The sequence below is a fragment of the Cloeon dipterum genome, chromosome 1, assembly GCF_949628265.1.
Source record: "Cloeon dipterum chromosome 1, ieCloDipt1.1, whole genome shotgun sequence".
NCBI lineage: Eukaryota > Metazoa > Arthropoda > Insecta > Ephemeroptera > Baetidae > Cloeon > Cloeon dipterum.
In genome coordinates, this window is record NC_088786.1 from 42,235,228 (window position 1) to 42,260,586 (window position 25,359).

Consider the following 25,359-nt stretch of genomic DNA (forward strand, 5'->3'; position numbering starts at 1 on the left):
TTCACGTTAAGAAGCGGTGCGCCTGCTAAAGTTGCAACTATGCAACCGGCAAGACACGCGCAAAGCTTTTTTATTTCTTATCTAATCAGCGAATAATCATGCTTACTCGAGAAATAAATAATAAAGTTGATAGAAAAAATAATACGCATATCTTGTAGATTATTGAAACAATTGAATTAAAACATTTATTTTAATAACAGTATTGAGGCAGTTGGCAGATGAAGCGGTGGGTGTCGGAGCAGCTGTAGTCCCTCAGCTTCTCGTTGGCCTGGTTGTTGACGTGGACGCACACGTTTTTCGCCTTGTTGACGAAGTTGGGGTCTCCGCCGGACCAGAGGACGCTGTTTTTGGCCAGCAACTCGCCGTCGCCCCACCAGAACTTGCCCGACGAGCGGCCGCCGTCCGACGCCGCCATCGCCCACACCCACCAGTTCGCGTCTAAAATTAAAAAATTAATAAATAAAAATTAATTTGAGAATTTTTTACTCACGGCTCGTGACCTTCCTGGTTTCCTCGAAGAAAAGCGCGAGTTCTTCCACGGTCTTCGGCGCTGCCAGGTGCATTTTGTTGGTTTCGCAGAACCTTCTCGCTTCGTACCAATCCACCTGAGGAATTTAAAATTTATATTAGGCGTGTTTAAGGTTAATAAAATAAAAACCCACTTCAAAAGCGGAGAAATAGTATTTCTTGCCGTTCGCCAAAGAGGTCAAATTCAGTGCTAAATTTTTAAAATAGATTTTAAGCGAGGATTGCAATTTAAATTAATATTTACTCACGATTTGGTTCGCATTGCAGTCTTTTAACCAGCTGCAAGATTGATTACGATTATTTTTATTTAAAAATAAATGTGTGATTTAATTTAATTTACCAGTGAAACATTCAGATTCGTGTCTGCAGACGCAGACACAATTCCCAAAAACAGAACAGAGAAGAGAATCCGCATTGTTAAACTGTGGAAATTTTAAATTAAATATTCTGAGAAAAAATACAATGGAGAACTTACCAAGAAAGCAGCAGATGACAAAATGATTATTTGTATCGGCGTCTCTGCCTTTTTATCGCTTGAGTCGGAATAAATAATAAAGATAAAAGGCCTATAAATAAACTTGACCTTTTCCCCATGCGATCCTCGTCGCTTTGAGCTTGTTTATTTATCTCAATCTTTAACCAACAAGCCCTAATAAATAAATTTCACGAGCTTTTCTTTGGCAATTCGCTTAAAACAAATTTAGGAAGTTCCAACTCTTGAAAAGGGGGCGTGGCATTTTATTTAGACGGTCCAAGGAATTTTCCCACAATTTTAATTTTGCTATTTTGGTAAAAGAACGATTTCATTTTATTTCGACAACACAACAGACCTTGAACTGGAAAGAATATCCACGATAACATTCGACCTAAATAATTCAGCGCTGTTTTTGTTGTTTAGTAAATAAGAAAATATAGGTCACCGAAAATAAAATCAATAAAAAAATAATTTCAACATTTTATTAACAATATAAAGCATTTCTTTCAACTATATAATATCCCTGAAAATTTATAATTTATTTCGAGCTGAGAATAGACGACGCGAAGATTTGCTGCATGATCTGCGGAATCTTCTTCAGGTCCAGGCACACGAAGGCTCGACCTGACGGCAGTTTCTCAGTCAACCTACGAGCAAAAATCAATAAAAAAGACGGAAAAAACTTTGTGCGCATGCGCGAAGAGCTTAAAAAAAGATTACTGCGCATGAGCACGGTTAGAATAATAATTACCTGTCGGCCTGGTTGCCGAGCGACCCGATGAAGATGGCGTAGGCGTTGACGTTGGGGTGGGAGGTGAGCACGCGCGCGAATCGCTCCGGCGGAATGCCGTAGCGCTCCAGATTGGCGTCCGACAGCACGACGACGAACGCCTCGTCGCAGTCCTCCTTGGCCAGCGCCTCCACGGCCACGCTCGTCGCCTCCAGCGTGTGGTCGCCCGACATGCAGAATTGCGCATGCGCGTGCATCGTCTGACAGGAAAAAGAGAAAATTTTAGAGTTAAAATCGTATTATCAAACGGTTCTTTGTAACTGCGCATGCGCAGTAGGGATGGGACTTAACTAGGCAAACGCAGAAGAATTTTAAAAGCCAATTAAATGCGCAGAACGAAGATAATCGTCATTACGCATGCGCAGAACGGTTTTTTAAAAGATAGGCAAGCGCAGAAGGGCTCCAAAAGCAAATTAAATGCGCAGTGAGGATAAACCGACTCTTCGCCTGCGCAGTGGTAATAATCATGCGCCCTAGTACCGTCCGAACATCCTACGCATGCGCAAAAAAGAATCCGAGCACCAAATAACGAAATTCACGTACCTTGATGAGGTCGAGGCGTTGCTTGTTGTCGGTGGGCGGCGAGCTTTTGTCCACGAAGCGCAGGTCGCAGCTCTCGCCCGAGTGTCCGACGATGTCGTACTGGAACTTGTCCTCGTGGCCCTCGAAGGCCTCCATCATGAGCGTGGCGGCCTCCATGACCCTGTCGAGGCGTCCGTCGTAGCTGTTGAAGCGGTACATGCTTCCGGACACGTCCACCACCAGCTTCAGACGCTTTGGCTTCAGCTGCGGCGCCCCCAGCTCCGGCTCTCGCTCCGCGCGCCGCCGGTAGATGCCCTTCTCACCAGTCAACCCTGAGAAAAGGTTCGATAATTCACTTCGAACGACGCAAAGGAATAAAAACCGACCTTCGATGAGCTTGGCGTCGTCTAGTTCGCCTGTGGTCTGGTGGCGGAGCCACTGTCTCTCCTTAGCCTTGGCCTGAAGGCTGCTCAGGATGACCCTGAGGGCCCTGACCTCCCGGTGCACCGCCTCCGAGTACTGGGCGTACAGCTGGGCGTCGTACTCGCTCATCCGGATTTGCCGGAGACGCTCCTCGAATGCCTTCCGCCCCATTTCCCGGGCTGCGCGCTTCACGTGCTCAGGTACCGCGTCCTTCTCCTCCTGACTCACCTGAAAATCCGATTAAAAAGTTCAAAATTTAGAGGGGAGAGCGTAAAAAGGGTCAAATACGCTCAAAATTCTAATAATTTTTTTTTTATTTTTAATTCTACACATTTTTAAATAAAACTCAGGGTAATTTACCTGGTAGACGTTGTGCCCTGCGTCGAGCCTGTAGGGTCCGCCCTTTCCGCCGAGCCCGGCGGTGTCCCTGCCGCCGGTGCCGCCGGCCCAGGTGTTTCCGCCAACGTGCGGGTCGTTGGTGGGGTCGACCTTGCCATATTTGGGCCCTGAGACGGACCTGCCGCTCGGCTGCTCGATGGTCAGCTGCAGGTTGCTCGGATCGCCGCCGAGCGCGCGGCGCCACTCTCCGAGCGCCCTTTCCAGCCCGGCGACGCCCGTCTCCCAGAAGCGCACCGTGCCGCCGGCGTCCACGGACGCCAGGCCCTCGCCGCTCGTGCCGCACACCTGCACCGGCACCTCCAGAGTGTCCAACAGCCACGCCGTGTACGGCGACACCGTTCGAGGCCTGCACAAGAACGATTTATTAAAATATTTTCTTGAGGCCTGCAGAACGGTGCAGACCGCATAAATAAATCAGTCCGGGGACGAATGCCAGGTCACGTGACCTGAGGAAGGTCGGTGAAGCGCGAGGGTAAAAAATTGATAGCGAGTAACCCGAAATATGCTTAAAATTAGTGAAAAAGAATTAATAACCGGCCTCGGAGCGGATCTCAGGTCGCGAGGTACCCTGAAAAAGGTCACAAGGGTACCGCACGTTCAAGCCGAACCAAATACCTATCTGATGAGGGGTCGTAGTCGTGAATAGGACGAACGGTCGAATTTAGATAAAAATAAAACCATTTTCGGCTGTGCACTTTCCGAGGCAGAAGGAGGGCAAAAAAAAATTAATTTTAATTTTTCTATGGGCGAGAATAATCTGAAAATCGGTATCCAGACTGGCGTTGGACCTGCGCGTGCGTTGGAGTTGGTAAGACCCTTCAAGTTTCCTCCGTTCGGAAAAAAAATATTTAATTTCAGATTTCCAACGTAATCCTAATGGAGAATTAAAAAAAAAAACACGTTTTTCAAACTTCAAAATCGATCTCCTCTTAGAATTTTTATCGGATCGGCTCGAATTTTGTCTCAAAATGTTTCCAGATAAATTCCGCGTCGATTTACCGAGCGGTTTGTTGGATTTTTCCCCAAGCGCGAGATATATGGTATCCGGAAGGCGGAAGGCTTTGTAAGAACCGATACTTTGACTGTTTAAAACCTATTAATTAAACGATTTGGATAAAACTTTCACACAACTTGGATTATCTAATGCCTTGCTCAGACGGCTATAAGCGGCATATCCGTGAAAATCCATTTCCCAGATATAACTTTTAAAATTATTGATTTTTCCAAAATATTGGCAGATAAAAATTATTTTAAAATTCTAAAAATGGTCCTATTTTGGAAAACCGTTCATGGGCAAATGTGCCCCACCGAGGGGTATCGATTGGTACCTGAATCTTTACCGTGCGGCCCATAGGGCCCCGTCTGGGCCCCAAAAACCAAAATTGGCTAGTGTCACACATTGCATTTTTCGACTTTAAAAATTAATTACTCGGCTCCCATGGGTCGTAGAGTAAAAATCCAAAGTTAATGAGACTCGCCGTTAAATTTCGCGTTGAATGAATCCAAATGCCACCTTATAAATATGCACTATTAATTTTTTAAATTCACCCTCGGGCTGATTTAAATTTATGACTTGAACATCCTGACTTACTCTGGAACAGGGATGTATCTGAGCTTTTTGAAGAGCAAATCTGCGACTTCAATGAAGGCAGCAGGGCTTCCAGCACCCTTGACGCCGGCAGAAGGGCGGATGTCCGCAGGCACCTGCCACCTGGCCACCGGCCGCACCACCTGACCGCTTTTTGGCAAGAAAATTGGCTTCTCCGGACCCTCCTAAATACCACAAAATAATTTTTTATTAATTAATTAAAATAAAATGTGTTACCCTTGAAGAGGAGCGTCGAGATGCCCCTGGTGGCACGTAATTCGACTTGGTTTTGGGCCAAAGGAAAATCTCCGTCTCGGCAAGGTCCGGAAGACCGACGGCCAAAGCGGCGTGGGCGTCGCGAGAGGCGAGCAGGCGATTGGGCGCCGTCACCTGTTTGCCGAGCACCTTTCCTAGGGTAAAAGGCGTCAACTCCACGCTCGCGACGCCGCTGATTGGGCCGAGAGCTGCGACACCGCCCTCCTCCACCAGACGACGCAACTGGCTCGGACACGCGTCTTCAGGGCGAGTTTTCTCCATTATGTATTTGCTGTGAACATTTTTTTTAATGAGACGGCGAAATTTAATCACCTGAGAAAGGTCGGTGACACGCAAGGATGAAAAATCGCCAAATGTGCTCGAAAATACTGAAATGATCATTAAAAACCGGCCTGGGAGTGAATCTCAGGTCAGATTACCCTGAAAAAAGGTCGTCAGGGTATCCCAGGTAAAAGCCCAATTTATAACCTGTCTGATGAGGGGTCGTGGTCGACGATCGGACATACGGCTGAATTTTAATAAAAATAAATCGATTTTTTTGAAAATTTCATTTTTTTTAAAAATTGATTGAAAAAAATTCGTTAAAAATCTAAAAATGGTCCGATTGTGGAAAACCAAACATGGGCAGACGTGGTTTAACAAGGGGCATCGATTAGTGCCCGAATATGAAACGTCCGGCCCATAGGGTCCCGCCTGGGCCCCGAAAATAAAAATTTGAAATGTCACAAAATTCGCGTTTTTGGAATTTAAAAATTAATAACTCTACTGCTATGGGTCGTAAAGTGGAAAACCAAACTTTATCTGACTCCCCGTAAAATTCTACGTTCTTTAAGCCCTTTTTCCACCCCCGCCGCTGCCCCATAAATTTTAATTTTTTTAATTTTTTAAAAAAAATTTATATATATTTAACTATGTGTAGAGTAATTATTAATTTACTTTCTCCTGGTGTCCTCGAGGAGCCACCTGTCCTCAGCGACAAGGTGCAGGTCCTGAAGGTCAAAGGGCAGCTGCATCGATTGGACAGCAAGTCCTTCGACGTCCAGCACCTCCATTTTGTTGCCGCCGGCCTCAAAAAGAACCTGCAGAGCCACCAATTTCTTAGAATCGATTATTTTTGGTAAGTAATTGGGACTAACGGTCCAGTTTTTGTTGGCGAAGTCGTTCTTCATGCGCCACCGCACCGCCGAGCGGCCCAGAAAGGACTGCGAGATTTTCCCGGCCGTCTCGGTCACGTTCGTCCTGAGCATGATTTGGCTCGCTTCTTTCGTCTCCGGACACACGATCACTACTTTGTTGTTCTAGGGTTGAACTAATTATAAAATAATAATTTTTGTTGAATAAAATGTTACGTTTTCGTCATGGATGAGGAGGCAGCCGTGCAGTTTTCCGCCGAGGCTGGCCATGCTGTAATTCGGGAAAATTCCCCTGGTCGATTCGAGCAGTTTCCTCAATTCTAGCTGCTGCACCCGCTCCTCGGAGCTGTTCACCGAGAACAAACTGGCCGGATTGGCCACCAGCACGTGCAGAGTGTCTTTGCTCGGGTCCTCGCTCTCAGGGTCTATTTAAAATTTAATTATTTTTATTTAATTTAATTTAAAATATTTGGACCAACCCATGGTGACGGCGGCGCCGGCAACGACGTTCGGCTCGACGAGCGGCAGCGAAAAGTAAAACTGCTGCTCGGTGAAGCTGCTCGAGCGGGCCTCCACCCTGTCCAGCAGGTGCGAGTGCGTCTCCACCCTGACGCCACCCTGCAAGACTCACTGATAACCAAATTTTATGCAATAATTAATCTCACTTTTAGCTTGACGCTGCGTTCCGAGACCTCGAGCACGTCAGGTTCTCCGAATTTCGTCTTCCAGTGTCCGGCCATCTTGAGCGCGGGTAAAGGGTATCTGCAAAGGACAGGGAATGGTAAATAAAACTCTGTTTATTTCGCAAAAATGTCTGTATTTTTTAATTTTAAAATAACAAACAACAATTAAAGGAAAGCAGCGAGTTTTACTCTTTTCCGAGGGCGACGTTGCTCGGTTTGGTTCCGATCGGGATTCCGTGTTTGTGCAGGGTGTTGACCAACACCTCCTTCGCTTCCTGGCTGTACGAGTCGAAGTCGAACACGTTCCGCACCACACTGGCAATGCCCTCCTCAGGGAATTTCTAAAAATTTCAATTTAATTTTAATTTTGAAAAATTAATAAACAAATTTCTCTCACCTGTAAATGCTTGACGACATTGACGACCTCCCTGGTGGAGTAAGGGTACTGAACAAGGCCCTGATCGGCCATGGCCCTGAGCTCGGAGAAGGCCCTGACGAGCTTGAGCACAACCTGCTCAGGTACGTCAGGTCCGTAGTTCTTGAGCAGGGCAATTTCAGACGCCTGGCTCGGATTGTCGACTGCGTGGCAGCTGAAGAGGTCACCTGGAGCCCAAACCAAAGGTTAACTCAGGTCGGGAGTGACCCCGAGATTGTAAATTTACCAAGGGCGCCGAAAAAGTCGTTGCCGAGGAACGGGAAACCGGGTCTGTTCGCCAGGACGATCATCCTGAAGTCAGGGTGCATGCCTATCACGCCAGGTTGGCCTACCCTGAGGTCGGAATGAGGCACAATCCGCCGGCCGTCGCACAAAATCATCTCTCCCGACTCCACCAGAGTCTGCAAAAAAGGGTTTTCCGGTCAAGACGCTACTGGCGGCCATATTTGCGCAGGAAAAATATACCTTCAAAATGCAGGTGACGTGGGTGGGCGCCTTGTCGGCCTCGTCCACGACCAGAACGTGTCCGAATTTGCACGCCTGCACGAGGGGCGAGTCCTCGTAGACGACGACCCCGTCGCGGACGGTCGGCTGCAGGGTGAGCGTCTGCACGGTCGTGTCCCTAAAACACACGCCACTCGAATTAATTAAAATGGTGACCTAGAAAGACGTGCGAGTGTGTGTGTGTGTGTGTGTGACGCACTGCTCGGCTAATTTTCGAATTTGTGCGTTGACGAGCACCGATTGATTTGCCCTTGGGCGCGCCGAGCGAGCCAGCGAGCAGCCAGCAGCCAGCAGTGCGCGCGGCTCTTTGTCAGTTCTCGACAGCCACAGCCATGAACCTGCTCGCCCTTTGCGTTTTCGCCCTTTTCCACTTAGGTCCGTATTTCAACACCATTTCTCGCACATCTGCATTTTCATTTGATTAAAACCTTGCAGTCTCCCTCGGCGATGCGTGTACCAACAATAAATTACGTAAGTAATCGAGTCTAATTAGCTGCGCTTTATTTCAATCGAGCTCTGTGCTACGCAGCGGCCCAAGCCGACTTGATAAAAAGGGACGGCAAGACCTACTACCTGAGCAGAATCGAGGACGAAAGGGACATGCAGGTAGTTTAAAGAGTTTCATTTATTGCAAGGGTGAGTTTACGAGGGGTTTCGCAGCTGGATTGGAGTTCGGCGCAAGCGTGGTGCAAAGAGCACGGCATGGAGCTCTCTTCCCTCGAGACTAAGGACGAAATGCGGTACCTCAGGGAACAAATGGGAGGTTGGTGCCATTATTTTTCCTTTTGCGCACGTTTCCAATGAACAGAGAGCTACTGCGCAGGCTTATTAGTGTACGCATGCGCGGCAAAATGCATAGTAATATAGTTACGCATGTCTAGTACGCTTACAAATCAACTGCGCATGCCTTACTTTCATAAGAACCTACTGCGCAGGAATACTAGAGTGCGCATGCGCAGGGAAAATTAATTACTGACAATTTATGCATTCCGTGTACCCATTAAATCCACTGCGCATGTCTTACTCTCACAAGAACCTACTGCGCATGAACACAAGTCATAAACAATACAGGCTGCGCAGTAGTTTTGTGCGCAAGTTGGACATGCGCACTTATCAAATTGTCGATTTCCAGCCTATTATTGGACAAGCGGCTACCACACCCAGGGCGACACGTTGAGGAGCGCCGCATTCCGGGACCTGATCACGGACACGTTCACGTGGGCGGGCACCGGCAAGAAGGTGGAGCTGGAAATCCGCAAATCGTACTACGCGGGCGAGTGCGTCGGCGCCAGCAAGGACGGCCTGTACGCGTGGCCCTGCTCCAATCTGCGCTACTTCGTGTGCGAGCTGGAGAAGTGCTAACTGACCTGTGCAGCTGGATGTAGTCACGCGGCCGGTTGAGCAGGAAGAGCAGCCGGTCGGCCAGCTTGTTCTTGCCCACGCCCTGGTTACCCACCAGCAACAGGTGCTCGCCCAGCGCAAAGTCCTGCATTAGCCACTCCAAAACTGCCAAGTGCTGTTGTAACAATAACATTTAATAAAAATCACTCACAGATTGGAGTTTACGGCGCCTTTTTTTAATCAGAACCTATTTTGGCGGGGTAAAAATCCCCTATTTTTAAAAGTTACAAGTAATTGAGGCTAAATTAAAACTGCGCATGCGTCAATTCGTGTTTTGTGGTAAAACAGCGCGGCGACCAATCAGATGCGCTCTGTAGGCCCCCTAGCGAGCATCACGCCTCACGGTACAGAGAGGAGCTCTTTGCCCGTGACGACCACTCCCACACTGGAGTGTAAGGAAAGGAGAGTAGATACTAACAGGCGACAATGACATCAGAGCTGATACTCTTCTACTCCTTTCCTTACACTCCTCTATTCTAGGGGGGCCTAGAGAGCCGGAGCATCTGATTGGTCGCGGCGCTGCTTTACAACAAAACATGACTTGAGGAATGTGATAGTTTTCTTACCTGAGGAACGTCAAAGAAGAGGACGTCCGGGACCTTGGACTTGGCTTCCGTGTAATGGCGTTGGATCGTGGTGCTGCCGATGGTCACCTGGCGCTCATCAACCTGACAGGTAAGGTCCGCAGCCTCTGATTCGCCAGCCGGAACCACGCCCACCTCGGCCAGGGCGCTGTCCAGCGCTTGCCGCGCCATGCTCGGCAGGAATCTGAAATTCTATCAGTCCAAGAAACTCTTTAAAGGAGGTTCAGGTATTCACCTTGCCAGGCATGCCCTTTGCATGGCATCGTAGACGTTCTCCTGAGGGAATTCCTTCATGCGGCGTGCAACCCGCAGCAGCTGCCTCGTGGACAGCGAGCCGGCCAGCGACTGCACCGTCTGGTCAGCTGATCCACGCAGGAAGTGGGCAGCTTCAACCACCTTTCGCAATGCGTCAGGCACGCCCCCGTACTACAATAACCACAAATTAACCCTGATTTAATTTAATCCGTGTCTTCCGAGCTCATTACCAGGTTGTGGATCAGGTGCAGCTCTTCAGGCATGCTGAGCGGCCGCATCTGATGGTACAGGAAGAGACTAAGCATCTCTGGACTCAACCACTGACCCTGAGAGCCACCTGAAAGTAGGTTGTAACAACAGATGATTGGCTGAAGACGAGACGCACCAATTGTAGGGGGTTCGGCTAGGGCAACGATCCTGAAAGAAGGGTGAATCCGCAGGACTCCCGCCTCCTGCAGCTCTGCGTCGTTCAAACCGGACTGCTGCTTGACCGCGTCGTACCTGTCGTGCCTCAAAAGCCGTTTCCCGTCGTACAGCTGCAGTTCTCGGTCGTGAACCAACCTGGAAAGCACTTATTGTCTTACCAAACAGTCGAATAAAGACCCAAAACACGTTTAAGACCGTCTTTAACGAAGTTTTTGAGCCCACCAATCGATTCCTGAGGGTCAAATTAGTTAAAATTGATTTTTTTTCCGTGAAAATTGTGCAGCGCGATGTGCGAACTTTTTTCCCGCCAAAATAATATGAACGTATATATGACTACTGCGCATGCGTCAGAGCTGGCCGGATGTGACAAAGAAGTCATTCGTACAGGCTGTTTCTCTGCAATTGCTCAAACCAGCTCTCACGCATGCGCAGTCCTCGCAAATTCGTTCATATTGTTTTGGCGGGAAAAAAGTTCGCACGTCATGGCACACTTTTTAACGGAAAAAACATCCACTCTACCTAATTGGACCCTCAGGAATCGATTGGTGAGCTCAGAATCTTCGTCATATAAGATCCGCCATTTTGTTTTCTGACCTGTGGACGACGGCAAGGGTGCTGGCGTGGATGCGGTGGAGGCCGTCGAGCAGCGCCATCTTGCCGCTGAGGGCGGCGGCCACGAGCGGCGAATCGCGCCACACCGTGTCGCCATTGGCCAGGGTGGTTCGCTGCTGCAGCAGGTCGCGTGACGTCATATCTTGGTAGAGCACGATCGGCTCCGTTTGGTAAGCGAGCAGTTCGGCCAAACGCCGCACCGTGGCGCTCTTGCCACACCCCTTCGGCCCCACCAGGCACACGTCCTGCGCGCTGTGCGATTGGACCAGCCGGCCCAACAGCTCGCCCTGGTACTCGGTCTCGACGTAGGAGGAGCCAGGGCCTTCCCCGCCCTCCCCTCGCGGCACTGCAACCTCGCTCAACACTCCGCCTAATTTGAAGGTATAAATCGGAGTAGGGGAAGTTGACTTTTTAACATACCTGCGGAGATGGAGACTTTGGCCGAGTTGGGACCGTCAGGTCGAATCTCTAAAATGGAGTTAGGGGCGTCGTCCGCTCGGACCCTGAGCGATCCTAAGATCTCGCGGACGCTGGCGCCGCCTTCCTTCGCGAGAAACAGCGGGAAGGGGTAGAGGCGGTGGAAAACCTCGTGTACTGACAGGCCTGGAAAGAGTTCCTGCGAGAGGGGAAGGTTGTTTCAGGTGGTTTTTCTGATCGGAGTGAAGCTGGCTAGAGCTAACTTCACTCCGATCCGCGGATGGATATAAAAGTGGGCGGGGCGAGGGGTCTCATTAACCGACTCCAGTCTGATGAGGGGGGTCAAGTGTGTGGGTTTGAAATTTTTCTTTTTTTTTCAGGACTCACCAGGAGTTGGGCAGCGGCTGAAAGGTTATCGGCCGGAAAATCTGGCAGCGATTGCGCCTCTGACTCGGCCGAGAGCAGTGCGTGCGCACACGACACCAGCTGGGCCAATTTGGAAGGGTCCGCCCCCGGAAAACGACCTGTCAGGTCTGACACCTGCGCCTGAAATCATAATAAAGAGATTATCAGCGTTTTATACCATTAAATCCTGTTATTTAAATCAATTCGGCCTTTTTCCGAGCTGGGAAAATGTCTTATCTCGGTGTCTTGACTCTTTTGAAAAGTGTTTAGCGCGAAAAGCAATTACATTAGAGGAAAAAAAAGGTAATTTACTTATCGGCGAGTGACAGGCGGGCTGCACATTCACGCGGCGGGGGATTTGATCGAAATGAAGCCATTACGGCGAATTGAATTCGAAGGGTAATTCGCCGGCTCTCTTATCAGTCGACACGCGCGTGTGGCGATCTCGCGCGCGCGTCAATGAGAAACAATTTGCAGTGAGAATTATTTCAATTTCCAGCGTGTCCGACGCCCCGCACGCGGCTTAATGGCAGTCGAGCAGGCGAACGCGCCATTCGAAAACTAGCAGCCCTCCACACAGCCTCTCAAATTAAATTATAAACTCAAGTGCGGGACGGCAGGGATTTCCAAAAGAAAGGGAGATTAAATAAAAAAATTCGAATCATTTTTAAAATTAAAAAATCTGGCGATTTTTACTGAGAATCTCTTTGGAGGTCTAATAAGACTTTCGGAAGGGATAAATCGTCGAACCTTGGCGTCAGGGTAGCCCTAAAAAGATCGATATCATTAAATTCCAATATTTTGCCGCTTTTTCGGTCTCTGTATTTATTCGATTTGTCCAATTTGACCCTTTGGAAGCCATCAGGGATCTCAGGAACGAGATTTTGAGCACATTGGAAGCTTCCAAAGGGTTTAATTGCATATATTTTAAGTGCTCTTGATTTTTTCGTTCCAACGGAGACTTAATTTTGCAGATTTTGTTTTTTTTTAAATTTTAAATTAATTAAATTTATTTTTTTAACATTTGGATACCGTTTGTTTTGCGTCAAAATGCGAGCGTTTTGCGCAGTGAGCTATTTAGCAATGCTTGACAAACGCGCTGGGAACACGAGCACGTTGTGGCGGAAAACTTTGCAAAGTTGGAGAATTCCCAGCACGATTTTCCAGCGCGGCAAAATTGCAGAGAGCGATTCTCTAAAATTTCCCGCACGAATGAAATAGAATCCAAGTTTTATGGAACGAGCCGGAATTAAAAATCATATTATTTGAAATTTTGAAATTTAAAAAAAAATTAAAATCAATTTTTTAAACCTTTTTGCCCCTTAAAAAAATCTGTGCTCCTTAAATCTCTACACTAATGGTTAATGTTTGGTTTTAAAAAGTTATTTAATCCACGTTGAAGCTGCTCTCCAAGGAATTTCCTTTTTTTTTAATAAAAAAAAAACCTCCCGATCAATCGCGATCGGCTCTCGAGCTCTGGTCGTGCCGCTCGGATTTTCCGGTGCGAGCGTGGCGGCTGGTGGGGGAGGGAGAGCGAGAGAGAAAGTGAGAGAGAGCATTTCCCGTTCATCGGAAAAGCGCACCGAATTATTTGTGCGGTGCCAGGCGAGTCGGCGGCGGCAGGAGATCGGCGTCGCCATGGCAACGGCGGGTTGCCTACCTCCTAGGCGCCGCTGCGCGCCGCGTCCGCAGCCGCTGCAGCAAAAAAACTGGAAACAAAAAACTGCGATAACTCCCAAAAACGTCGGCTTTTCCATGCGGCCTGCGCGCTGGACACCGAAATCGGGCGAAAAATCGCGCAGCTTTTTCTCAAGCCCCGCACCGACCGGAAAATCTCCAGCGAGCCGCGAAAAAATCGGGATTTTTGTGGAATATCGCTTCATTTTGGAGTGTGTCGTTTGAGGCACGAACGCGACGCTTCGACAAAAAGGCTAATTAAACGAAAGACGACCGAGTTTTGGACGAGCGGCACTCGTGTCGCGTGCCGCGACTCCATCATCCAGCTCGAACTTAATTGAGAAGCAACTTTTTCGCCACAGACCTTTGAATTTCGTAATTTCCTCCTTTGTAAGTTTGTTTAGAACTTAATTTATTAAAGAAATTTTCACCGTGGGTCAAAATAAAAAAATTCGGATCGATGGAAAAGCAATAAATCAGGTTTATATCTGGAAAAGAAAAGTCTGTGTGCGAAAGAACATAAAACGCGGACATTCAGATGCAAAACACAGACAATTTGAGTAAAAAACGGGCGTGATATCGAATGACCTTGCGAGCGTGGCTCGTGATTTACTGCTTTCCGACACGCACACACGTGAATGCACACGCGGCCATCTTGGAATTCCGGGCCGTAAATCAAAGCGATAATTAGGCCGCAATTAAATTCGGATCATCGGCGAATTCGGTGCCGCGCGCGATTTATGTCCGCGTCTCCGACGTTTTACGAGGCACGTGCACCTTTTACGTGCGCGCTCATAAAATCCTATTTTCTATCTGCGAACATAAATGCTCCGATTTGGAAATGCAAATTGCTTGCCGATCGGAAAATGGGAATTTCTACAAATAGTGGCATGAGAATGCGTCGTTTGCCGCGTAATTTCCTCGATTTGTTCGAGTCTTAGAAAATAAATCACTCAAAATGTCCATCTTAAATGATAGAAATATTTTTTATTTTACAATTTAAATTAGCTCCTCCGTTTGAAATTGTGATTTCTCGAGTCGAAGAAAGGTTTTGAGGTCGCGGAGATGGCGAGGAAAGGATTTTGTGACACAATTCCCGCAGTCTGCGAGTTTGAGCAGTTTGTCGGGGGTGCAGCAGGCTCATCCCCATCGATCCGGAAAGTGCGAGCACGGAATAAGCAGTCACGACTGCTGACTGAGTGAGCAAAGGCGATCTCTCCTCCCTGCTTTCTCCAGACAGCCGCCAGCTATCGACTGCCGCGCCGTCTTTGCTCCAAATAAATAGAGATGTTCCCATTTAACTTTTTATTTTACTTCGAGTCTTGCGTGGGAATTATAAAACTGCACACCACTTACTCGTTTTAATTTTAATTCAATTTCACAATTAATTAGGGTTGAGAAAGCGAGCGCCGCATAATTGTGCGATCACACGCGACGAAAGCGCGCATTTTTCTCGGGAAGCGCGAGCGGCACAAAGAAAAAACAAAAGGTCATCGCGTAATAATTCATTTTATTTTTATTCTCACGTAACAAAACAAAGTCACAGCCTCTCACAATCAGTCAAGGGTCGGCTCCTCAACCCTGGGGATGAAGACGTGCAGCTGCGGTCGACCCTGGTCGCACCTGACCGCCGTCACCTTCAGCCCGCCCGAAGGTTTCCGAGGTGCTGGGTGTACAGACAGCGCCTCGTCTGCTGGATCGAAATTTGGGGTTAAAACTACCCCTGACGAATTTTTAAGGGCTGAAAGTGGGATTCTATCAAACAGGGACACTAAGAAGGGTGAAAACCCCATTTTTCAAATTTTTTAAATAACTACCTGACAGGGCACCAACCTTTGAAAAATCAGGTCAGGGTAAAGGGAAACATCAGAAGTAGAAATTTAGTACAGATATTAATTTAAAATGAGTTTCAATATTTTTCTTCCTGAACCTGATTCCAGGGTAAACCCTTTTACAGGATTCTTACACCATTTTTCCATGTTACCAATAAAATATGCCTCACTCTATTTTAGAGCCCCTGAAAATCAACCCTGAAGGTTAAAATCCTGAAACCCTGACCCTGATTCCACCTTCAACCCTTGAATAAGCTATTTACTGACACTCACTGAGCTTGGGACACCACCTGGCAGCAACCTTGCGTCGCACCCTGAGTCTCGGAGCTTTGACAGGTGCAACCTGCCGCGCTGGCGACCGCTGGGCTCTCCTCAGGGTGCGAAGGTCGACGAGACGGGGCCGGTTTCTGCTCGCCTCGCGCTCCAGCCACTGCAGCACCCGTTCCGAGAGCGGATTCAGGTCGGGCAGCCACAGGTCGCCCGCCGGCTCGTCGCTCAGGTTCTCTTTGTCCTCCTGTTCGTCTTCCGAGGATGACCCTGAGGAGCAACTTGGTTCCGGTGCCGCCACAGCCTCTGCGGCCTCCACCTCCGACACCTTTGCACCGAAACTCAGGTCTTTTACTTCGAAATGACGAAAAAGGTCACAATACCTGAGCACAAGGGGTGGCCTCAGGGGTGGTTTCCTGGGTTTGCTGCTTGGGTTTGGGCTCGGCGGCGGCCAGCACGAGTTGCAGCTTCATGAGGCAGCGCTCGAGCTCCGAAGGACGCGGAGGCGGCGCCGGCGGCTCGTCCCCCGGGGGCAGCGGAGGCGGTCGGGGCCTGGGGGCGGCCAGGGGGTCGTCGGCCCAGAGGATGGCGTGGCGCACGCCGTTCCGCACCACCGTCCGCACGAACAGCGGCCGCTGCGACGCCTCCCACCGCGGCCGCTGCGCCAGCATCTCGCCGCACACTGAATCACTCTCTCTCAAAACAACCCCCGACTGTGCCACTGCTACCCCCTCCCCCTCGCTCCAGCCGGACCGACGCACTCGCCTTCACGTGACAGCACACGCATCATTCGTCGCCTCCTCTTTGTTTAAATTTTTTTCTCATCATCCCTTAACATTTTAAGGGATGATAATTTCAACCCCCAATGTTTTTGTTTGCTCAGCTTCATTTAAATTGATGTCTCGTCAAAAAATTCGCATGCTGAAGGCTGCGGACGTCCACGCGAGGGGTCGTGAGAGTTCAGCGTTTCAACCCTCAAATTGCAGGGTAAACAAAGCGACTTTGAGTGACGCTTGGACGGCGTAATTGCCTCTCGCGCTCTTCCCGAAGAAAAATGGAGAAAAATAAAGTCTCTATCCTACCTGATAGGTGAGGCCGGTCACGTCCCTTGCCTGGAACCTGGACCTGAGCGGCGGATCGAGAGGGTTGCCTGTGTACCTGGGCACCGGCAGTCCTAGAGCGATGACCCTGAAGTCCTCGTCCACTCGGACTAGCTTCCACGCGTCCATTTCTTCCTGAGAATGCTCCTGAGGACACGAAATAAGAAATTTGTACATGAATTTCATGACCTAAATGCCCTCAGGGTAAAATTCATGGTCAAATACTATGTATAAACCCCAATTTTTTGTCCTCACATCCATTGCGCATGCGCAGAATGCGTGGAAATCTACTGCGCAGCCTTAAACTGAAATTTCAAAAAGCGCATGCGCAGTAGAATTCCACGTCCCTCACGCCTGCGCAGTTATCAAAATTAATCTCTATTAGTCCCCGCACCTCCATTCCACCATTTCCCAACGTGACCCTGAGAAAGGTACTCACCCTGAGCAGCTGATCATATCTCGGTGCAGCCATGAGGAAGCGGCCATCCTCCAACTGCATCTCGCGATTCTCCAGCAAATTATTCAGCACCGGCAGGACATTCCGCTCCACCTTCTCTATTCCTTCAAGCAGCAGGACGCGACCCTGAGTGGCTGCCCTGACGGCGCTCTGGTCGAGGTAGGAGGCTGTGCCACCGGCGATCTCTCGTCGCTGCTTCAGGTCTGACTCGGTCGTGTCTCGCGACAGGGACACGTACTCGAGTTCTCGCCGGGTCAATTCCAGGAACTGCATGGCCAGGGTGCGTCTCAGGGGCCCTGGCCTGCCGATCAGGAACATGTCCTGCTGCAGCAAGTCTTTCTGCAGCATCCATCGCAGGTGGCTCAGCGTCTCCTCGCTCAGGTTTTCACCCACTGTTTGCAAATAAATTTACTCAGGGTGGCATACTAGGGTACACCCTGATTTCAGGTTAAGATTGGGAGTAGGAAGATATTGCTAATGCTTAGGAGCTTTCGATTGTTTAAATTTAATTGAAGGTTGAATCAGGAATAATTCACCCTGAATTCAGGGTAGATAACTGATTTCTCAAATTATAACCTTTAATAACTATTAGTGTTTGAGTTGATGAATTAAATTGAAATTTAACTGGCAGGTGCAACATACCCTGACCTCAGGGTTTGCCCTGAGGATACAAAATTAGGCTAGAATTTGCCTCTATTCTGGATGAAATATTAAAAAATATAACAGGTTACTCATCGAGTACCCTGAGCTCAGGTCAACTGTGTTAAAAACACTATTTTCCGTCCTCCAATTTTTTAAACAGATATTATGACGAGTTTTCGTTATGTAATATTAACCACAATTTTCGCAGTCAATCTCATTTTCAAGCCGAAGGTTGCGATTTTTGCGACCTTACCGTAGTTGGCAGGGACGTAGGCCGGCTGTTTGGGCACCTTGAGCTCCTTGGACACGTCCCCGATGGTGATTTTTCCGGCGCCTGTGCCGAACAAAGTGGCATTAGGTGCATTATTCGGCCCAGCTGACAATTAAAAATATTTACTGCTGTAGTGGCGGAGGCCGACGGTTTTGTGCAGCAGCAGTTTGTGGCCGCTCAGGATGCGCCGCAGCACCGAAATCCTGCGCGCCGTCGACATTTCGGCAATTTCAGTCTTTTCTCGTCCCTCGTCCCGAATCACATCGTCCAAACATCGGCAAAATAAAAAGGTTCAAGAGAGCAACAACATGTTTTCAGCCGAATCATATGGTGATAAGATTAATTTGGGAGAACCGGTTGTCAAATTATTAAACCGGTTGTTTTTTATTTCAAAAAATTTGTGTTTGGAGAGATTTTGGTTTCTTTGAAGGTTTGAAGAAGGAGAAAAATTGGGCTTTTTCTGACTATGGGACATTTTACATTTGAACATGTTGGGATTTTAATTTTAAAATTACCGGTTTGATAAAGAGAAAGCTCGGTTTTGTTCGTTTTAGCAAACCGGTATAATTGAATGGAAATTTATTTCAGAAAAGCGTAATTATAATTGCAAGTGATTTTATTTAAGCTCGTATTTAATTTTAGAGAAAGCTTTTGAGAATTGATTAATTTTATTCAGTAAATTCATCTTTTAATTTTTTAAATTATACCGGTTTTTTAAGGAGCCGCGTTAATCACCCAGACCATGCTTGCAGCAGCCTCTCTTGTTCGCGAGCTGTACTATTTCGAGCTTTGGTTCGCAGTCACGTGATAGACTCACCGCCAAAAATTTAAATACGCATTTTATGTGTCTAAAACCACGGATATTGTTTTTTAAAGACCGAATCTTGCGTTGAAAATCCTTTAATCTTTAATTTGTGACAAATTGTTATCATCAGGGGCCGGATTCACGCGACGTGCAGACATGGCATTTGGTAGAGTACGGCAGGAAAGTTGCAAACATAAAAAATGAGATGGAAATAGCTTCAGCAGGATTTATATTTTTGTTGTTATTTCTTTACTAACAGCTAATTAGCCCGGTAATTGGCGAAACGACCGTTAAATGGCACATCAGGCTGATAGAAAAGTAACAAAATGCGTGGGAATGAAATTATTAGGTCGGCACGCCCCTTTTTTGACGCTTCTGATTGGCCGCTGGACTGTCTCCTGATTTGCCGCCATTATTTCGACGCCATTTTGAATTCTGACAGGCGGGAACCAAACACAGATCGCAACCTGGACCCCGGTGAGAATTACGACTGCGCAGAAGGTTTTAATTTGGGTCACGCATGCGCAGTGATAAGTTTTAGCTTCCCTGTGAGATTTAAAAGTGATTTGAACAGTAATATGCGCACAAGATTACTGCGCAGCTTCAAAATCGGTGAATATTTAAACAACTTTAAATTTTGACGCCATTCTGACCGGTGGGAAACAGCACAAATCTTAAACCGCTCCCCGGGGATTTTAAAATAAAAGCAAATCATTTTGTTCCAGATTAGAAAGGCATGGATTAATTAGACCGTGAAGAAATGCTCTCATTTTCCCGTTTGTAATGCAATCAGCTGCTTTTACTACTGAATTAAATGTTTAATCGCTTGAAATGTCAGAGTTCGAGCAGTTGATGTCGATGCTTGGGGAGCAAAAAGGCAGTGACACACGCCAAGGCCGAGTTGTTTGAATTTGAGAACGTCATACATGCTGATTATAAATTACGTAAAATACAACTTTGTACATGTCGACCAAGCGAATTCTTTCCTCAATATTTTTTACTCGAAAATTTGAATCGAAAGAAAACATTTTGCACAGCGGGGAGAAATAATAACTTTATCGATTTCTTTTCTCGTCTTTTTTATCTTAATTTAATTATTGCGTAACAAGTTTTAATTTTAAAAGCCCTAAAAGTATATAATTTTGCATATTTGTATTTTTTGCTACAAATATTATCATAATTAACGCATTATTTAACTGTGACGAAATGCAAGTAGGTCATGAATTCCGATAACTCAGCGATCCGAGTTACGTGCGGGTAAACATCGCGAGTCCGAAAGTTCAACGTTTTCTTCTCGGCTCACCTCTCTCTATATAAACAAACCTCAACTGCTTTTAGCTGCAGTCGCATCATAATCCGACGTCTATTCCGGTTCTCAGGTCAGTAATATATATTTTTCGAAACAAACTATTTAACTGATGTATTTTTTTTTTAGCAAAATGGCACGGACGCTGCTTTTGATAATTTCAATCGCTTTATTTTCCGCAACTGCGAATGCGTTTTTGCCGAAGCTCTTCACCCCCGCGTAAGTGGAAATATATGGAGACTCTCAATTAATAAAATTCAAAATTCCGATAGAATTTCCAAAGACCTTGGAGGGAACCAAAAATGGGATGAAAAAAATAATGAACTGACTAACCAAACAGAAACGGTGGTATATTAATTGTTTTAACTTAATTTGCAATTTTTAAAATTTAAAATATTTTTAATAGGATGCCGAGAGTGAATTGAAATGCCCAGTGGATGATAATGAGCGTAAAGAAATTAAAGAAATGGTGAGAAGTCAGTGTTTAAAATTACCTTCCTGTGATTTTTATTTTATTTTCAGTTTAACACCTTGCTGACTGAAATAGGAGACCTGAAAAAAGAGGTTGCTGACCTGCGAAACGACCTCCAAGGTTCAAGACTGGATAATTCCTCGTGAGTTTTTTCTATAGAAAAAATTTATTAAGTTGAAAATTAAAAATCAGGAATTGGGAGAACTCCAACTCTTCTGCCGTGGAAGATGAAAACTCTCTCTTGACCTCTCCTACGGTAAAACAAATAATTTTACTCACGAACTTCAATTAAAATTTTTTTGACAGCTGCCCCGAGAAACCCGCTGTGAACCAAATCGTAAGGGTTTTAATTATTTACGATTTTCCCTCATTATTAAAAATTATTCACTTTAGGTCTGTCCACGTCTACCTTGGAGAACGGAAAAAAGTACTTCTTCTCCGAAGGAAAAGTGAATATAATTTAATTTATATTTTTCTCGTATTAAAATTTTTCCAGATGGACTGGTACAAAGCAAAAGTGCTCTGTGAAAGCAACAAAATGCACCTAGCATCTCCGAAAACTGAAGCAGAAAACTCTGCTATTTATGAACATTTGAAGAGCCTAAAAAGTCAGACATAATTCACCAACCCTTTAAAATTATTTATTCCTCTTAAATAGTTTTCGATTCGCTGTGGTTGTCGGCGTCGGACGTGGGACGCATGGGACAGGGTTTCGTCTGGCACGACGGAGAAGAATTGGCCAAGGACAGTCCGTTGTGGGACACTGACAGCCCCTACAGCATGGGCGCAGATTTTGGAGAGGAATTCTGCGTGACCACCGGAAGAAAACTCAGGGAGCAGATGTGCGTCGACGAAAAGTTCTTTGTCTGCGAATTGCCCGCCGAATGCTATTGATCGACTCTAATTGTTAGTTGGACAATAAATATTCACTTGGAAATATTATTCGTTGCTTTTTATTATTTCGTACTGCAAAATATTGATTAAAACTTATCAAAAAGAGAAATGGAAAGGGTTTGATTAGATGAATGCGCTCAGCGGTCACTTCCTAGAATTTTTTAATCAACTCTCTGGTCTTGATTTTATCTAAAAACACGGCTCAAATATTATTTGCTTTGCGACTGCAGCCGGATAAAGTATTTATGACACTTTTATAATCGATCGAGTGAAGCAGCAGAATTCTGTCAACATTTTGAGAATATCGTAATAACCATTAATTTGGGAATTGATTAGCACCACCAAAATTATAGTGATTTATGTAGCGATTTTATCAATTAAATATCTTATTCTGAAACAAAAATACATGCAATTTTTATTTTCACAAATTCCTCGAACACGCTAAAAAGATTTTTATCTTTTCTATACATCAACTTGAACCCGTCATTGAGGTCAATGAATTGATTAATATGTTTGCTGATAAATATAGTAGGTCGTTTTGATAATCAAAGACAGAGTTGAAGGTTCAAGGTTCTATAAAATGATAATATTTACTCCAGTTTCAAAACAATTATCATGACGACTGCCCATTTATTTAATTCTTCCGTCGTTTTCTTTATAAACCACTTTCTCTCCACTGTCTTTCTCATTTGTGCTCCTACCAGATTGGAATCACTTTCATCGAACTTCTGAAAATTAACATTTCTCGACTCGGGGTTGAAAGATGGAATTGGCTCTGCCGCTATTTTGTCTCTCCCTGATTTTGCTAGTGCAAACGTGAGTATAGATCAATCAGAAAAATTCATAAACAAATAATTTCATATTTTTTATTCAGAGCAAAGAGCAACATTTTCAATACAATAGGAGGAGATGAGAGATTCTTTGAGCAGGCCAGAAGTTCGGTCAAAGAGACGGAAAAGGTTGAGGAGGAAGTGAAATGCCCGGTTGATGACGGGCGAATGGAAACGAAAGAAATGGTTATTACATCTGATTTCGATTTTAACACATATTTTATATTCATTCAGTTTGATGTATAGTTAACCACTTTGATAGCCGAAATTAGAGATCTCGAAAACGACGTTGCTGATCTGAGAAAGGACCTTCACGAAATTAAGGAGAACAATTCAAGGTATTTTTTTGTTTGTTTAAAATTTCTAAATTGATAAAAAATACTAGGATTCCAGAAATTGGAAAATCTACCCGTTCAGAAGAAAGAAACGATACCCTGATCACTCCTCCACAGGTCAAACAACCAGAAAATGTGAAAAAGTATTCTCATATTTAATATTTCAGGTACCTGAGGGAAATCTGTGCGGACAAAACCGTAATTTCTCTTTTATTAATAAATAAAATAATTTAGTTATGGCGTAAATTTCAGAACTAAACGTGACAACCCTGAAAAATGGAAAGAAGTATCATTTCTCCAGACGACAGGCGAGTTCTTTATATTTTTAAATCTTTAAAGACTAAAAAAAAAATGATCTCTAGGTCGACTGGTACACAGCAAAAGAAATCTGCGAAAATAACACAATGCATTTGGCCTCCCCGAAAACCATGGAAGAATTTAAAACTCTTCGGGACCATTTGATGGACAAAGAAAGTAAAATTAAAATGATCAATTTCCAGACCCAACCTAAAACAAATAAAATTTCAGTCTTTGATTCGAAGTGGCTCTCAGGGTCGGACGTGGGCCGGATGGGAAAGGGTTTCGTGTGGCGCCCTGCAAGAAAAAAAATATCACTGTGACGTCATATTGATGTCACATGATATCACCCGGGTGACGTCATATTGACGTCACTTAATGTCCGTCATAATTGGATCATATTGATATCATTATGATATCACGACCAAAAAATTTTCCCCAAATTCTATTATTTTAATAGCATTTTCAAAACTGACAGTTTTTGGATCCGTATTCCGAGCTCCAACCTGGAGTGACGTCAATATGACGTCATATTGACGTCACTTGAGGTGATATCTTGACCAAAAAATTTTCCCCAGAAAATTCTCTTTAAATCATTTTAATAGCATTTTCAACCTCAAGTTTTAAAAATGCAATAAAAATAATTTTCTGGGAAAAATTTTTTGGTCGTGATATCATAATGATGTCATTATGATCCCATTGTGACGGACATTAAGTGACGTCAATTTGACGTCACCCTGGTGATATCAATATGACATCACAGTTATATTTTTTCCTGGAAAATTCAATTAATTTTTTGATTAGGAACGAAGAACACACATATGAATTATATTTTATTGTCACATACATCGCATACAATATAATTCTGAGTGTAAGGAATCTCCACCGTTAAGAGCATCAGCGGAAAAAGTAGCCCCGTCACGCTTATCACTTTTATTTTAATAATCTTAATCTCCCAGCCATCGCAAATTATTTGCGTTTCCAACCAATCGAAAACATGGAGTTTTTTCCATTTTATAAAATAAAAATATTTACTGATTTCCTTATTCAAGCATTAAATTTTCCATCCCTGCAATGACGTCACTGTGACATCACTTTGATATCACTCGCGTCACAATTGCACTTAAGTGCAAGAAAAATGATGTCAGTGACGTGAAAATGACGAAAAATTTTGTATTTCCAAAAGGCTTTAAATTTTTATTTTGAACCACTAAAAACAAGTTTTGTTGGTTTTCCATTGAATTTTGAGCAAATTTGGAAAATTTCCCATTCCTTCAATGACGTCACTGAGACATCACTGTGATATCACTCACGTCACGATTGCACTTCCGAAGAGACGAGGAATGAAAATGATGTCAAAATGATATCCTATTGACATACCCACGGTGACCAAACGTTTTAATATTTTTTCGTTGATATACCAAAGAAATCAATATAATATCTCTAAAATTTTCCAATTTTGGAAAAATTCAAAAAATTTAAAAATTAAAAAAAAAATTTTGTCATTTTTTCATACTTTTTTAAATTATTATTGCAAATGGGGCCTACAATTCAGGTGTGCCGGGTCACGATTCGATGTGATGTCAAAGTGACGTCAAAGTGATATCAATATGACATCAATATGATATCAATATGACATGCTCAGCGTGATGATTTTTTGAAATTCTGAGGATGCGCGTGATATCAATGTGACATCAATGTGATGTCCCAAAAGAATTTGAAACAAAAAAATTATGAAATTAATTAATTAATTTAAATGTTAATGATCAGCAAAGATTTCAAATTTTTTTGTTTCAAATTCTTTTGGGACATCACATTGATGTCACATTGATATCACGCGCATCCCCAGAATTTCAAAAAATCATCACGCTGAGCATGTCATATTGATATCACTTTGACGTCACTTTGACGTCACTTTGACGTCACTTTGACATCACTTTGACATCACATCGAATCGTGACCCGGCACACCTGAATTGTAGGCCCCATTTGCAATAATATAATTTAAAAAAGTATGAAAAAATGACATTTTTTTTTAAATTTTTTAAATTTTTTCCAAAATTGGAAAATTTTAGAGATATTATATTGATTTCTTTGGTATATCAACGGAAAAATATTAAAACGTTTGGTCACCGTGGGTATGTCAATATGATATCATTTTGACATCATTTTCATTCCTCGTCTCTTCGGGAGTGCAACCGTGACGTGAGTGATATCACAGTGATGTCTCAGTGACGTCATTGAAGGAATGTGAAAATTTTCCAAATTTGCTCAAAATTCAATGGAAAACCAACAAAACTTGTTTTTAGTTGTTCAAA

At 45.0% G+C, this 25,359-nt stretch overlaps 5 protein-coding genes and 2 long non-coding RNA genes across 9 annotated transcripts; 4 read left to right on the top strand and 3 right to left on the bottom strand.

The window, feature by feature from the left end:
• Positions 1–178: 178 nt before the first annotated feature.
• Positions 179–1,011, bottom strand: LOC135947722 (C-type lectin domain family 4 member F-like). Its single transcript, XM_065496648.1, has 6 exons — positions 1,004–1,011; positions 869–950; positions 777–807; positions 663–718; positions 491–605; positions 179–438 (listed from the first exon to the last, which is right to left on the bottom strand). Exons 2-6 carry the CDS (start codon positions 941–943, stop codon positions 191–193), a joined length of 525 nt encoding a protein of 174 aa, XP_065352720.1. The 5' UTR covers positions 944–950; positions 1,004–1,011; the 3' UTR covers positions 179–190.
• Positions 1,012–1,469: 458 nt separating this feature from the next.
• On the bottom strand, positions 1,470–18,435 carry c12.2 (von Willebrand factor A domain-containing protein c12.2). 2 transcript variants are annotated; one of them, XM_065496591.1, is made up of 28 exons: positions 18,230–18,435; positions 18,086–18,166; positions 17,173–17,582; positions 16,716–16,880; positions 11,840–11,998; positions 11,456–11,651; positions 11,018–11,405; positions 10,383–10,558; positions 10,228–10,334; positions 9,978–10,168; positions 9,725–9,926; positions 9,125–9,273; positions 7,719–7,875; positions 7,480–7,654; positions 7,215–7,420; positions 7,007–7,158; positions 6,800–6,896; positions 6,614–6,752; positions 6,351–6,559; positions 6,138–6,299; positions 5,938–6,080; positions 4,963–5,272; positions 4,729–4,910; positions 3,099–3,483; positions 2,702–2,966; positions 2,337–2,647; positions 1,755–1,993; positions 1,470–1,650 (listed from the first exon to the last, which is right to left on the bottom strand). In XM_065496591.1, the coding sequence occupies exons 1-28, from the start codon at positions 18,321–18,323 to the stop codon at positions 1,542–1,544; spliced, it is 5,559 nt and encodes a 1,852-aa protein (XP_065352663.1). In that variant the 5' UTR covers positions 18,324–18,435; the 3' UTR covers positions 1,470–1,541. The 2 variants fall into 2 exon arrangements, with proteins under 2 accessions (XP_065352663.1, XP_065352655.1); XM_065496583.1 differs by having other exon boundaries at positions 10,228–10,558.
• On the top strand, positions 8,008–9,317 carry LOC135947730 (uncharacterized). Its single transcript, XM_065496661.1, has 5 exons — positions 8,008–8,132; positions 8,193–8,228; positions 8,287–8,363; positions 8,418–8,520; positions 8,890–9,317. Exons 1-5 carry the CDS (start codon positions 8,090–8,092, stop codon positions 9,117–9,119), a joined length of 489 nt encoding a protein of 162 aa, XP_065352733.1. The 5' UTR covers positions 8,008–8,089; the 3' UTR covers positions 9,120–9,317.
• Positions 15,028–16,700, bottom strand: LOC135947708 (diacylglycerol kinase kappa-like). Of its 2 annotated transcripts, none has more exons than XM_065496638.1 (3): positions 16,017–16,700; positions 15,640–15,961; positions 15,028–15,224 (listed from the first exon to the last, which is right to left on the bottom strand). In XM_065496638.1, exons 1-3 carry the CDS (start codon positions 16,302–16,304, stop codon positions 15,091–15,093), a joined length of 744 nt encoding a protein of 247 aa, XP_065352710.1. In that variant the 5' UTR covers positions 16,305–16,700; the 3' UTR covers positions 15,028–15,090. The 2 variants fall into 2 exon arrangements, with proteins under 2 accessions (XP_065352710.1, XP_065352701.1); XM_065496629.1 differs by having other exon boundaries at positions 15,028–15,227.
• Positions 18,436–21,182: 2,747 nt separating the features above from the next.
• On the top strand, positions 21,183–21,580 carry LOC135943555 (uncharacterized). Its single transcript, XM_065490147.1, has 2 exons — positions 21,183–21,294; positions 21,345–21,580. Exons 1-2 carry the CDS (start codon positions 21,183–21,185, stop codon positions 21,578–21,580), a joined length of 348 nt encoding a protein of 115 aa, XP_065346219.1.
• A 700-nt stretch (positions 21,581–22,280) lies between these two features.
• Positions 22,281–22,748, top strand: LOC135934213 (uncharacterized). The gene is made up of 3 exons (XR_010574085.1): positions 22,281–22,396; positions 22,455–22,596; positions 22,657–22,748. It is a non-coding gene; the product is annotated as an uncharacterized LOC135934213 (long non-coding RNA).
• A 40-nt stretch (positions 22,749–22,788) lies between these two features.
• On the top strand, positions 22,789–23,339 carry LOC135947819 (uncharacterized). Its single transcript, XR_010575724.1, has 4 exons — positions 22,789–22,862; positions 22,913–22,943; positions 22,998–23,219; positions 23,274–23,339. It is a non-coding gene; the product is annotated as an uncharacterized LOC135947819 (long non-coding RNA).
• Positions 23,340–25,359: the final 2,020 nt, after the last annotated feature.